Below are 14894 nucleotides of genomic sequence, written 5' to 3' on the forward strand. Positions count from 1 at the left end.
CCTGGCGATTGTGCAGGCTATTTACCTATGTTACAAGTGGCTCCTTCCCATCCCGCAGGACACATGCACTTGAAAGTGTCCCCCTCGTCATAGCACGTTCCCCCGTTGTTGCACGTCGCCTCATCGCACTGGCTGTCACCTGTGGAAAACCCAAACCATCCTCAATGCTGGTGCTCCCTTAGGGCAACGAGTTCAAGCAGTCTATCACAGCACATCTGTTATGTTTTGGAAATGCTGAACTTACGGGAGTGGCACGTTTTTCCTTTCCACCCATTTTTACATTCACAGAAGAAGTCGTTGACCAAGTCTCGGCAAGTTCCTCCATTGTGGCAAGGGTTTTTACTGCAGTCATTAATATCTGGATATGTTAAGGAGAGAAAACAGGCTCAGTAGTGTTTACAGAGCTGACAAACACAATGCTTGAAAGGAGCATAACCCACCCCTAACTTTGGCCTGTGTTTCAATTGTGGATTAAATGCCTAAGTCAGTATCTTAAAGTTTTAAGCACTGTCACATAGATGAAGAGGGTTTCACCCCAGTCCTCCAGTTTGTTTTCATTTTGTTTGTAATCTTGTTTCAGTGAAAAGGTCTATTACATAAACTACCCTGTTAGTCAGGGGAAGGGAGCAGAGCACTCAACTACTCTCCTGTTCCTGAGATTGACAAAATGCAAGTATGATATGCAGACAGACCATAAAGTGGCATCTACTAATGCAAAGGGTTTCTTCCTGGAAGTTATCCAAAGGATAGAGCAGGAAACTCAGTGGTGAGAGAGCCAGGTTCCAATCCCAGTCCAGCTTTGTAACTTGGCCTTACTTCCAATACAAAAGACTGAGACTTGGTGGGAGGACCTGGTCCTCTGTGGCCTTTGAAGCAGTTTATTGACATAGGTCACTGTCATCTTGACAGTACCAGCCATTCCTTTCCAATGTTTTCGCAAGAGATCTTTCTGTGTGCTGAAGCATGGATAACTTACTCGTTTCACAATATGTTCCTTCCCATCCATCGCTACAAATACATTTGTAGGAGTTGATGCCATCAATGCAAGTGCCACCATTTTTACAGGGGTTGCTTTCACAGTCATTGATATCTGCAACAGTTGGGAAGAAAGAAGAGGATTAAAAAAGGAGGGGAAAAAAAAGTCAAACTAGAAGTACAGTTACTAGGAGTCATTATCTTACTGCAGACTCTTTTGTGCTACTTCCATTCCTAATAATACCCTTTGGAAAAGAAGGGTTATAAGCAAGATGACAAATGAGTAAAAAACTGCACAAGGTGATGAACCTGTCACTATTAAAAACAAAAAATTCAGGAGTCCTTAAGATCCACGTTAAACTCCACTACTAACTCCCTCAGACCTTGTATACATAAGGTTTTCAACAACATACAATTCAAGGCCAGAGGGGTCATGGCTGTGAACCTTCCCCAAGGCCTAGCAAATTCCACTCTGCCTCGCCCAAGAGGGATATGAAAACTTACAGCAGTTCCAAGGTTCACTGAGTTACAATGAAGAAAAGGGGTCTGGGAGGGAAGGATGGAATCTTTTCCCAGTAAGAGTGGGAGACTGTAAAACACATTCTCTTTTTTGCTCTTACTCTCATGACAGTAGGTGCCAGTGAATCCTTTGTTGCATTCACAGGTGAATTTTCCACCGGCTTGGCTCTTGCACTTCCCGTGAGGACCACAAACGTTGGAAGAGATGTAGCGAACCCCTTCGGGTGTGCTATTAGAAGCCACTGCCACAGTGCAGCTGTCAATTACTGCAGAAAAGCAGAGACCAGCATGAGAATTACCCATGCAACCTGATTCCTCAAGAGCAACATTTTCACTTCCAGCCACGGATGTTTAGAAGACACTTGTGCCATTGAGTCATTTAGGTTGGAAAAAACCTTTAAGATCATCAAGTGAAACTATAAACATATGATTACAAATATGTTTGCTGCCTTAAAATAACATTGGACTCTGCCAACTGTGCATAAAATAATCACTGCATCTTATCTGATGACTGCTGGAACACATCCATGGCCCGGAATAAATGCATCAGGCTATTTACTACTTGTGCTTTCTGTCCACATTGACATAATGCTGTCTTTCAATAGCTGATACTTACAAATATCACTCATCTTTTCACATGGAGAGAGGCCTAAGGCAGAGTGCAAAATTCAGCATCTTTATAGCAGAGCTACTCCAGTGACCCCCCTGCTGGAGCTGCATTAGGGCTCCAGCGAGGGCAGGAACCATTGCCAGCCATGGCCCTTCACCCACAAGGCAGCACGAACCTTCACACGGAGTGGTGCGGCAGTGATCCTTCAGGTGGGAGCAGTTCTTCCCTTCGTAATCCTCGGGGCAGTTACAGAAATAGTCCATGGCAAGATTGAAGCACTGGGCACCGTTCTGGCACGGATTTGGCTCACAATAATCTATGTCCAGCTGTAAGTAGTGCACAGAGAGGGAAGGGAAATGGGAAGGGGGGAAGGGAGCGAGGGAAAGCTGAGTGAAAGAGGTTTATCATGGCTTTCCCTCACCACTACAGACTGACATTGTGGAATCTGACCTTTTTATCTGCTGCCTCAAAGAATCATTCATAGCACACAGAGTTTAGTCCTGCTCTCCGCTATTCCGGCAGACAACTCTCGATATTAAACTGCCAAAGTTAATAGTGAGAGCTCCACAAAGCCTGACGTGCAAACTCTGCAGTCTGCTTAACAAAGAGAATCCACAGCCTGTCAGGGGTTTGTTGGTTTCTTCCCCCGCCCCAATATATATTAATCAAGCAGTTTCTTGGCAGACTGACAGCGATATCAAGTACAACTTTATACTATGCTTCACTGGATGCAAGGCATTCCGTGCTCAGATCCGGAGCGTCAGAACAAACGGCACTGGCTGAGGGCCTGCCTTTCACTCAGCCTTCTTACCTGACAGAGGTTTCCTGAGAAACCAGCGGGACACAGACATTGGAATCCATTGATTTCATCCTGGCAGTGACCCCCATTCATGCAAGGGTTACTTGCACATTCATTGATGTCTTTCTCACAGTGATCTCCTGCATAGCCAGGTGAACAGATACACCGATAACCATTAACCAAGTCCTGGGAAAGAACAAAAAAAGTTTCAGGGTTAATGTTGTTCCTCCCTTGATATATTCTTATTAAGAAAAAAAAATTTAAAAACTTACAAAAAAATCATCTATGTCCAAAATATTTAGAGGGGAAAAAACCAAACACACAGACCACCCTGTCCCAGTTTACATTCCTAATTTCCAGGCAGGAGACATTAATCCACAGGTTGAAGGGAAGGGCCTACATGTCCAGTAGGTAGTTTGCACAACCACCAGCTCGTTCACTGGTCACACTGGCAGTGAAAATGAGTCATTTATTGAAGTTATATTTTTTTGCCTTTACTGTTCTACAGACATATCTCAACATGCTGTAGCATGACATAGGCCCTCGCCAAACTTCAAGGCATGACCATTTGTACCAGCTATTTGCTATTTTCCAAACTTTTTGTGCTTAGGCTCAAATGTTTTAGTTACCATTCCAAGTCTTGGGGAAACTAAGGTAAAACAAGAATGGCTTACCCGACAGGATCCTCCATTCTGACATTGTCCACGACAGTCGTTAATATCTGCAATAAAATTAGCACGGTTAGAAGGCAAAAATATATTTACACTAGATAGAGAGTTCAGGTCTCTCTAAAACTGCAGCTAGATAAACTTTTTGTCAAGTTTCCTGCACGCCTTCCTTGAGATAAGGTTATTATAATGGGTGGGAAACCTTTTGCGATTCTTCTAGGAGAGGCAGTAAAACTTCACATCATTGTTTTAGTCCCTTTATCAGAATATAGCTACGGTACAGGCTAATGACTTTGATAAAATTGTGTATTTTCATTCGGCACCAACTACTCCCTTTCTAAAAACATCAACTGCTGGGGCTCTGCCCAGTGCTCAAACTGCGCTCAGAACTCAGGGGCACTCGCACATATGCCCAAAGAACCGGCCGTTAATAAACCAAAGGGGACGGACACTTACTTATATCACAGTTGTGGCCAGACCAGCCAGTAATGCAGTCACAGTAGTAGCTGCCAATCAGGTTCCTGCAGGAGTTGGCATTGACACAGGGCTTGCCCTCACATTCATTGGCATCTGGAAAACCAAGGGGAACATTGAGGGGGGAAGGGAGAAGCCCACGCCCCAGCAATAACCAGCAGTTCCTCCAGAGCTAAGAGGAACTTGCAGCGTACAACCGGGATTAGCGTGACTTGAAGGAACAAAAGTCAATCATCGTCAGCCTCTGAAGGCTCTTTCAGTTTCTCTGCAATTAGAACATACAGGCTACGCTAATTATTTCCCAATTACCCAGCCACTCATTAAGAGCAACTTGCCCCCACACAAGCATCTCAGCTGAGCATTCTGAAGGAGGAATGCTGCAGCCTGGTCATTGGGATGAGTGTGTTGTGTAAAGAATGCAGCCAGCTCACTCTCCGTGAGATCATCCCCATTTTGGAACCCAGCTGGGAGCTCCTGGGTACGGAGGAGTTGACATGGTTGAGGAGATACAGCAACTTTCTCACAGGGCTAAGGCAGAGAAGCACATGTGGGGGCGGGATTGGGAGGCACAACACACAGCCTCCCCACTTCAGGGCAGTTCTGGTTTGAAGGATGTCGCTGGTTAACTATTTCCTTCAAGTGCTCAAGTGCAAGCATGCAGAAGCAAGGTGATAGAAGCCACACTGCTCTTGGACACTGACCTAGACCTCAGTCCTGCAAACAGACACCTCAATGTGCCAAAATACATCCACAGGCTTCAGAAACATGACTGTGAGTAATGCAGGACTATGATCCCTTTTCCATTTATCTTTTCCAGCTCTGGAACAACACCGGATGAAGAGAAAGCAGTTCTTACCTAGCTGGCACGTTTTGCCAGTCCATTGAGGTGGGCAGATACACTTAAATCCATCAACTAGATCTTGGCAAGTTCCTCCATGACCACAGGGATTTGGAGAACAGTCATCAATATCTGTAATGCAGAATAAGGAGAGGCTTAGCTCCACTAGCAGACTGGCCATAGCAGTAACTGACAAGTCTGACAAATGGTTGCTGCTGCTCAGGTTTTCCCTGAGGAACAGAACAACAACAGGACTTCTAGTTGGAATTTACAGGTTATCTTTGATTTCAGCAAAAGCCTCATTTAAAGAGAGGAGTAATGTGAAAAGGGGTTCAAAGCACTGGTGGAAGAGTCTACCCCTGTGGCCTTTTTGCAAATGGAAGTCCTATTTGGATCCAGCAAGTCCCTCAAAGCAGCATTTTTAACAACATGCCAGAATGCTACAAAAATTCAGCATTCTGCTTCTTTCAAGCAGCTTTGCGCTATTCCTTCCGCAGTAGTTGACAAAACCCTTGGTACAAGCAAAGGGGAAGAGAGTGCACAGGGGTGTAAATGGCTGCTGGGAAGCAATGCTCAGGCTGGGAAAGGTTAAGTAGTCTGCCCTGTAAGGTTATGAGGGATTAGAAAGACTGATCAAAACCAGCAAACTGGCACATTTTTAATAAACACTGAAAAGGACTCACTGTCAGTGCAAGTTGGTCCAGCCCAGCCCGGAGCACACACACATTCAAATCCCGTCGATGTCTCGAGGCAGCTTCCCCCGTTGTGACAAGGGTCAGAGAGGCAAGCATGCTCCGCTGCACAGGGACAGAAGGGCATCAGGGCAGAGGCTACAGCAATGCCACCACAAGCCACCCCTGCTCCCTCCCCATGCTTCTGCTCTGGACATACCATCAGCACTCTTGCTGCACCGTGTTACTGCAAGAACCAGGAATTTCCTGGCTCGCAGAAAGTCTCATTCCAGCTAAGCTCACCAGCACACCGACTGGCACCTGCTGGGGCCACGGCCACGCAGGGTGGCTCGCAGTGACCTCCCCAGTGAGCAGAAGGCTGATGTGCAGAGACACCAAACAGTCATGATAAAGCATGAGAACAGGAAAGGCTGCATCTTTGTACCCAGCCCTGGCTGGGTAAGCTACGAATTGAGTTTTTGTCCATCTCATACAGTGCATCCAAAACCAGCCACCAAAAGCTGGCAAGAATTAACTGTCAGGTGGCAGTTAATCTCAGCAGCTCCATCCAACACTTACCAATTTCACAGTTCTGTCCTGAGTAGCCCTCAGGGCAAGAACATTGGTATTTGTCAGGGCCCGTGTTGCTGCAGGTACCACCATTCAAGCAGGGTGGGTGGGTTCCACAGTAGTTCAGATCTGCAAGAGGGGAGGAGCGTTAAAGCCAGGCTGGAAGGAAACAGGAACATCACCACGTGCTTTGTTCTGCTCTCCCAGAGCCTTTACAGAATGCATGCCCACAGAGGAGTGGGACAGGATGGGGACAAGCTAAGGACAGATGCTAACCATGCTGGAACAGCAGCGGGGACAAGGGCAGGAGCTGAGGGCCAGCACTTTCGGCAGCTTGCTGAGCCCCGCGCGCAAAGTCTGCCAGCGCTGACATCCCAGCGTGACACGGCCCTCTGGCATTAGCATACCTTTGTCACAGAGCTGACCACCCCAGTTGGTTTCACAGAGGCACTGCCATGGTTCAATGCAAGTGCCATGGACACATCCCGGGTGTGGAATGCACTTATCACAGTACTGGCCTTGCCATCCATACTGACACCTTCAGTAGAAGAGCAAAATAAAGGGAAAAAAATCAGAACAAGGAAAGAAACCCAAACCCATCATAACTGCTGTGTGTAGATATGAGTGTGCAACTCCAAAGCTTGAAGAAAGGCTGGGAAGTGGGGGAGAAGGGCAGGATGAGGGGAGGGGAGAAGCTATTCAAGGATTGTTTGATGGTTTCTTGTAAACAAACATTTTGGTAGTTTTGCCAAGGTCTCTGTAGCCGGCCTCCTGACAAAAGAATAACTGTTCTGAGAAAACCAGCATGAGGCCATTCAGCACAATAACACTCTTTTGGAGCCTCATATAAATGTGGCAGAGACGGTGGGTGTGCACTACAAATCAATCTCTGGACTTTGACAGGGTGCTTTATAAATTGAGGGGGGAAGAAAAAGTCAGTGGAAACAATAGTTATCCAGAGATCCTCATGAATACAAGGTTCCAGGCGTTTCAGCCACGCTGCGTTTGCAGGAAGACAAACAAAACCATAACCAGCAACTCTGAGCCCTTGGCAAGGCAGTAGCAAAACATGAGGAGTTGCCTGCTCTATCAGAAGGGCCCTTACTCTGAATGGAGAAACACACACACAGGGCCAGTATGGACTGGGCCACAGTCAGGGATGAAGAAAGCGGCACGGCAGGGTTTTACACGTGCTCAGAGATCAGCTCTCGGCGTGCTTCTGAGTTTGATTTGTGCTAATAACCTCTTTGCAGGGAACAACTAAATCATGTCCAATTCTGAGAAATGCTGATGTCTGGAGAATTTACTACTATTTGAATTCTTTACTGTCACCATCAATGAGCTACCTGAATTCTCTACTTAAAAGGAAGATTTCTTTTAAAAGTAAAGCCCCCTTAAGGGAAAGCTTATTTTGGCTTTCATTTACTTCTCACTAGCAAGACCAAGGATCCTTCATATTAAAGTGAATCTATAGATAGGAACAAGCAAAACAAGTTGAAAATGAAAAGCAAGGGCTTTTTGAGGTACTGTATTTCATTAACAAGTCCTGAGAGTAATTGATCAGCAGCAATTATGCACTAAGCTGTCACTAAATTATGAAAACAAACCTCAGCTCTACAGAAGTCAGCTAAGCTTTCTGTTTGTAAAACCCCCCACCATTCTTCTGCTGGCATTTTCTTCTCATGGGAAAAAGCCAGAAGGATCTATCCAATGGATAATCACACACAGCCAGTGGTAAGTCCGACTTCCCTTCTAAAAATCTCAGGTGACAAACTGCATCCTAATTAACTTTTTTCTTTAACAGCTATCACAATAGCAGCCTTTTCAAAGTCAATGGGAAATTCTTATTAGTTTGTGTGTTAAAAAAAACAAATCAGTGCAAAGAACATGAAAAAGACCCAGATAAGGCAAAACAGCCTCCCTCAAGTACCTCTTGGAAAATCCTTCTGTGCAGGGCATATAACAAGAATGCACAGAAATCGAAATTTAGGACCAGACCCTTTTAATTTGTGTTGCATTCAAAGCAACTTGCTTGTGAGCTTGCACACAAGCCAAACTAAGGGACCTCACCTGCAAAAGCAGGTATCCAAACTGAGAATTGATTTTACTCCCATCAAATCAGTGGTGGTGGGTTTTGTTTTCTTTAGAACAAGTTAAAGAAAGCAAAATAATTTAAAAACCCCAAACCACACAGGGAAAAAAAAAATTAATGAACTTTAGAGCCAGAGGTACTACTTCAAACATCAGCTTCAAAACATAACAAACAAAATTAGATAAGGCTATGGGCATTTAGGGAAAAAAAAAAAGTGGCATATCAATTCCAGAGAAAGATTCACAGCACTAACTCATGTTTAATAATATGTATGCAGCAGTTTCTCATGAGAAATTTAAAGTTAACTTTCCTTGTATAGTGATTCATGAGTAAAAAATGGTTTAGTTGGCCGGCCTGCATTGAAGAAAGTGACAGGCAGCGAAAGGGAAAAGGATATTTTAAGAACGTTGGAAGTTGTCTGTTGTACCAGAACACAGAGCAGTTTCTGCTCGGATGTTATTTTTAAACCCTGTTGCATTTGTAGCATACAGGCTATATGACTCATCAAAACTTAAAAGAAAATAAAATCTTGTTTCTGTGTTCACTTTAAAGATAGTGGTCTAACTTGGCAAGCAGAAGTTATCTGAAAGCACCAGAAGGACAGCATTGTTTCAAGACTATGCAAATCAAGTGTGGGAAAGTTGCACCTTAAGTAAATAAGAGCACTAGTGCATGTCTGGGCAGTGAGTGGGAGGCAACAGACTTAGAAAGAGAAAGGGAAGAAAAAAAATCTGGAAACAAAGCCTGTTGTTCTGACCAGGAGACAGCAACCCCTACAAGGCATGTTTATTCTGATGACAGCAGCACAAATCACTGGTAGCCCTGACTGATATGCTCTTCTCACCATCTGCCCCCCCATACTTCCTACTACTTGTCAGGCTTTTTTTTAATTAAAAAAGATTTAGATTTGGTGTTCTGAGGGTTAACCAGCTTATATCAGTGCTGCTGAACATTAAAATCAAAGGACAAGTGACAACAGTCTGTCCCCTGGCTGGACTTTCACTTTGCCACGGCTCTGTGAGGATGAGAAGTTACTTCCCACCACACTTTCAGATGGTTCCTTGGTAATTTTTGTTTTGTTTTGAAGCATGAATTACAGAAGCAGAGAAAATGAATGAGCCACTATGGCTGTTTAGGCTGAATTCTTATAGAATAGTCTGTCAGACACTCCAGATCCAGTTCCTATTGGAACTCTAGTCCACTTCATGCAAAGGTTTCCAGCAACAGAGGGTCCACCAATGTGCTTGTTATGCAGAAAAATTACTTTCTATTCCTTCAAACTTCTGAGTCTTATTCAGGAATACCCAAACTTCACTTTTAACCCTTCCTACACAGGATCAGTATGAACATTTTTGTAACCTCAGAAGTTCTCAGCTGTAAACAGAAATGATAAAAGGGTTACATGCAGCAACTTGGAACCTGCCTGTTGATAAAGAATACCCACATTTAATATCCACTAACTCTCTAAGGGTAAGGGACAAGACTTCCCTGTGCTGTAAATATGTGCTGCATATTTTAAGGCATTCCAGATATTTAATTGTTGGGTTATTGATAAAATCTGCTTTCCATTGTCTCCTTGCCAGGACAGAAGGGACTTCAAAGCACAGCAACAAAATTCGGCATTCATCAGAGCCCACTGACAAGATTTCATCCCAGCCATTAACCTCTCAGCACTCGGAGCCAGGCTCACAATGGGAAAGGAACCCAGAGATTTAACTAATCCCATTCTAAAGAATGCTTGACTTTTGCCTACTGATGGAAGAAACCAGGGGGTGGGAGGGAAGAAGGGGGAAACACTGAAAGGGAGAAGAAGAGAGAAAGCCACACTGTACTTCAAGCTTGGAATTGAAAAAAACCTATTAACCAGGCTGCTGGAAAAAACATAGCCACCAAACATTTGCACTATTTATGCAGAAACAATTAGTTAGTGCTCATTAGGCAGCATTCACACAATTTATCCCATAGCCCCCTCTCCCTCAGTGCCACCACTTCACTAACCAAAAGCTTCTTAAAATTATCAGTGCATTAAAAGCCTGCTCCCCCCCCTTATTCTGGGCAAATCAGCATGAATAATGTGTCTTGCTCAAAACCACAACTTCCAAAACGCCCTCCCTCCCCAGTCCTATTGTGTTTAGCATCACTTGTTTAATTAGTTGGGGAGGGGTTCGGGGAAAGCAAGGAGGGATAGGAAGCATTTACCTGCACTCTCCTGGAATTGTGCAAGAACCATGCTTGGGGCTACATCCCTGACGACAAATAGCTGTTAAAAAAACAAAAAAGAAGAGTATCAGCACACTGCCCGCTTCCGGCGCCTTCACACTCGTGGGAACGTTTTAATCTCCAACCAGCACTGTAATCCTGCTGAATCCAAGCTTTTAACCAGTATCTCCTATCAAGTCTACTGGAAGGAAAACCAAGGTAGGTGTCTCCCTGGGAGAGGAAATCTATCAGCTTTTCCTTTCTATAGCAAATCTGTTCCTCTGACTGTGCAAAGGAGTTGTTCCTAGTGCTGTTCAAAGAGCTGTTTTCATGCAGGAGAAATTAACGTGTCTTGCAGAGCTCAGGTCACCTGGAGTCTACAGGTTTCCTTTCTCTGTCTTTTGCAGGTGATCTGGGCCTGACTCTCCCTGGCTTTACATCTAATTCAAAGCAGCTTTTAACTACTCTGGATTAAGTTCTGGCTGTATCTCTGAACAGATGGGACAGCAAGATGAGCAACAATTCAGATTGCAGGTAAACTCAGTCCTTAAGAGAAGCTGATAGTCTGTTCCTAAGTCCTGCTTCTTCCTTCCCCAATTACCTAGGTAGCAGCCATTCCCTAGTAAACATGTTGAACATGATCTCAGGTGGAACAAACAAGCCTGGGACTTTTCAAACACCAAAGCTTTACACTTGCCAGGTCAGCTCTAAAACAAGTCTCTCCTTCCTGCTTGTCTTGAAGTTCTGCACCAAAGGGGAAATCCTTTTTGAAGTCAGCAGCAGAACTCCCATTGAAGGCAGCGGGCTGGGTTTTCTTCCCAAGGGCAAAGATGCGGATAATCAGAGAAAGAACACGTCTGCTAAGTGCCCAGTTTTCTCTCCAAGACCTCTCTGAGACTTTAAGGCAAGGCAGAAACTACTCTTCTCCTGCCCCCAGCTCTCTGTGTAAAGGGCTGGTTGCTGTCCCATCAGTCCTTAGCCCCCCGTCTGCACAATCTGACCACCGAACGCAACCCAAATAGGCCGCCCTCAAATCCCTCCCAGCGCCACTGGTCTGCAGGTTGAGCATTTGTCACAAACCTTTGTTGCACTCCGGTCCCGTCCAGCCTTCCAGGCAGGTCTTGTTGCCGTTCTGGTCACAGGTGTGGTGGGTGAAGAAGTCGTCTCTGGGCCGGCAGAACTTGTTGCAGCCGAAGCCGTAGTAGTGCTCGGCGCAGGTGACGCGGATCTGGTACTCGAAGTGCGCGACCCCCGCGTTGTGCTTGAGCGTCTGCCACTGCCGGCTGGGGTTGATCATGCCCGAGTGGGAGGCCTTCTCGATAATGCGGTCGGGGTCTGCAGGCACGAGAGACGGCAGGTGAAACCTCCCTGCAGGTCTCCTCACTGACCCCCACAGCACAGCTCTCCGGCTTCACAGGCAAGACGCTCTGAGGCAGCCAGCTGGTTTTATTAACTTTCTGTTTCAGGCACTCAGATAAGGCTGCCCTGGAGCTACAAACCATTCACTGAACCACACATGGAGCATTATCAAACTGAACCAAGCTCAAAATCAAAAGGCACTGTTCAGTTACTGCCAATCGCTTACTCCTTTTGCAGTGTAAGGGCATCCACTAAGAACTCACACAGTTCATGACTAAAGAAAATTCATCTCCAACAGACTGGTACAAAATGTGTTTTGCCCTGCTCCTCCATTAATGGCACTAGTTTTGTTTTCAACTGGAGCATTTACAAAAACAACATACTACAATAGCCTAATGAAGCCATATCTACAGGCTGAACACAGGCACTGCAAAAGGTTTGCAGCCTTTTCCTTATGTGCGGACGCTGGATTGAAAACTACTAACTCCAGCATTCAGATGACATGGGCAATCTCACCAGATTTTGGTTGAGAAATAACACAAAAACCCTGTCTTCAGACAACATCTGAGAGTACAAAGTCAAGATGACCACAGCTCAAAGCAGAAGACTCTCAAACTACTGCATATACGTGCTATAGATCCCCTTCCTCTCTACAGAGCATTTCAAAGTTTAGGTTTGCACTTGACATTTAGTTCTGGCAAAAGTCTTCTGGCTTTCAGAGCCATACAACTGTCTGAATTATGGCTTGAAATAATAATGTTTCACATTTGCTTGGAACATTGTATATATCTGTGGTATTTCACTTTGTAGTCCAGGTCTTGTGACTTATACCATCTGACACTGCCTTACGACCTGCTGCTACCCAGCACTTGACTGCTGAGTGAAAGTTTATCGTAAAACAGCCAAAATATCCTCACAGACTGAGCTCAAAAAAAACCAGTGAGTACATGGGAGCATAATCCAGCGACAGGAGAATTTGAGGTAGGAAGGCAGTTTGCCAGTGATGTGTTAGCAGCGTGCGAAGTACTGGCACCTCTGAGTGTTAAGAATTAAAATGTACTGAAGTGCTGCTTGTTCTTCCAATAACTACAAAAGAACCATCTGAGATTTTACATAAGGCAGAGCTGAAGACTAATTAAGTCTCTACTAAAGCCATAAGATGACACATGGGCAGTTTTTAATCTAAGATACTTTCAAATATATTGCTAAGGACCTTTGACTTGCAGCTTTCACAAAAAAAGAACTTCCTGGCAGGCTTCTCAAGCCTCAGATACCCATTATGGATCCACCACTAGGTCCTGCCTGCCTGTCTGCAGTTTGGACGAAGTCAAAGCTCTTGCTGCATAGCCACAAAAGAGTGTCAAGACTCAGACGTGAGCATCTGCCCATTTTTGGGGGTCTTTGTGATTCGATACTACAGCATTCATTATGTGTTTACAGTGTGAAATTAAGGGCAACAACTTCTTATTCACCTTCTGGTATTTCTGGTTCTATGATATTTTTCCATTTACATCAGTTTTTATTATTCATTGGCACTAAGCCCCCAACTCCACAACTATGTGTCAGACTTTCAAATGCAGGCAGGCCTTTATTAATTTAAATGCCATTCACAGGTAATGTGGATGCCTAAGGACCTTTCCATACTGGTACATCCAGAGCAATATCACGCTCTGTGCTGTGCAGGTGTAAGGCTCTTAGATCTCATCAGCAAGATTATTGACTAATTCTAAGAGGTACTTAAGCAGATGCATATCTGCTTGCCTTGAATGGGGCTAGTCTGGCAATTACAGTTCCACTCATGCGTGCTGGAGATGGCTCTGCTGCACTTGCCAAGATTACACTCCGTCCACAGCACAGCTGGAAAGCAAAGGCACTTCCCCAAACACCGAGTGTGCATAAAGACATCCTGCTCCTTGTGAGTAGGACAACTTTATCCTCTCCTGTGAGTGGCAGAAGAAAAGGAGAACGACACTCAATTTAATTTTGCAAACCAGCCCCCACCACCTCCACCCCCACACTCATTCTTGCTTTTCCAGTCTTTTCCTCTTCCCCCTTGGGAACATACCACTGACAACTATTTCAGTCCTTGGCACCACAAAGGGAGTTGCCTTGAAAAAGTGATCTTTGCTTCTGCCTCTGCTCTTCCATTCTTCTCCTATCTGCCAGCTCATCAGGAAGCTTGTCCTTGCTGTACGTCTATGACCTCTCACTCCAGCCATCAGCTCTTTGGAGACCTTAACCACAGCCTGAACTCAAATGGAAACACCCTTTTAAGCCCACTGGACTTCATTTTTTCTTTTTTGCAGGTGCTCAGATGAAACCCAGCTGCAGTTTCCCTCTGGATCACAGATAAAATTTCTCCCACTGGATACACATTTTAAAGCTACCCCCATCCAGCTGAATTCAAACACAGTCTCACAGGTTTAAGCTCCCTTTCCATTAGCCATCACCCACAGTTTTCACAATGAAGCACTGGCATGTTCCTTCTTGTACAAGAGCTCCTCCACCCTTGCCTATTCCCACCTGTCAGAGTGCACTTACACAAGGGTGCTGACCCAGACTCCAGGGGAGGCATTGCAACAACCCTGCCATTCTTAGCCCACACCAGCCACCGTTTCACTTTTATAGAAAGCAATCCCAACACAGCAGAATGGTTAAGTAAATAAAAAGCAGCAGTCAGCCAGGCCTGAGACAAAGGGATCTTCTGAACTCTACTGCCTTCATCTGACTCAGAACCCCATGCTTTGATAGAAAGGTTAGAGGAAGCATTAACCCATTAGAAATTGATGAAGTGGAAGAGAGAGGCTTTCTGTACATCTCGGGCTTCCGCTCCACACTTCACTGTCAGAGACTCTGTTGGTTTTATTCACTTCTTGTGGCTACACTTCAAAGCTATAAATCCCTCTTTTTATTCAGTGGGCAACTGTATCAAAGGTTTTAGACACAAGGAAATGAGCTATTTTGACTGCCCACCTTTGCCTTTCAGTGCTCCAACGTCTGGAAATTATAACTATGCAGCATCAGGAAGTAAAAACAGCAACAGAAAGAGCCCAGACTTCTCTGAGCAGTTTGGGTGGCCAAGGACAGCGCAGTTATTTTTGAAAGTCTTTGTTTCAGACA

The 14894-nt window shown here is 44.9% G+C and overlaps 1 protein-coding gene across 1 annotated transcript in view; it reads right to left on the reverse strand.

Annotated features, from left to right (window-relative positions):
* Window positions 1-14894, reverse strand: part of JAG1 (jagged canonical Notch ligand 1) — a 36232-nt gene that overhangs the window by 6578 nt on the left and 14760 nt on the right. Inside the window, exons 4-17 of the mRNA XM_084201500.1 lie at window positions 11496-11750; window positions 10416-10476; window positions 6532-6662; window positions 6134-6253; window positions 5567-5680; window positions 4902-5015; window positions 4028-4141; window positions 3578-3624; window positions 2916-3089; window positions 2280-2430; window positions 1596-1760; window positions 977-1090; window positions 245-358; window positions 26-139 (exon numbers count right to left, since the gene is read on the reverse strand). Of these exons, the coding sequence (XP_084057626.1) occupies window positions 26-139; window positions 245-358; window positions 977-1090; window positions 1596-1760; window positions 2280-2430; window positions 2916-3089; window positions 3578-3624; window positions 4028-4141; window positions 4902-5015; window positions 5567-5680; window positions 6134-6253; window positions 6532-6662; window positions 10416-10476; window positions 11496-11750 (1788 nt within the window). The remainder of the gene's footprint in view (window positions 1-25; window positions 140-244; window positions 359-976; window positions 1091-1595; window positions 1761-2279; window positions 2431-2915; window positions 3090-3577; window positions 3625-4027; window positions 4142-4901; window positions 5016-5566; window positions 5681-6133; window positions 6254-6531; window positions 6663-10415; window positions 10477-11495; window positions 11751-14894) is intronic.

Source organism: Fringilla coelebs, assembly GCF_963513975.1.
Source record: "Fringilla coelebs genome assembly, chromosome: 3".
NCBI lineage: Eukaryota > Metazoa > Chordata > Aves > Passeriformes > Fringillidae > Fringilla > Fringilla coelebs.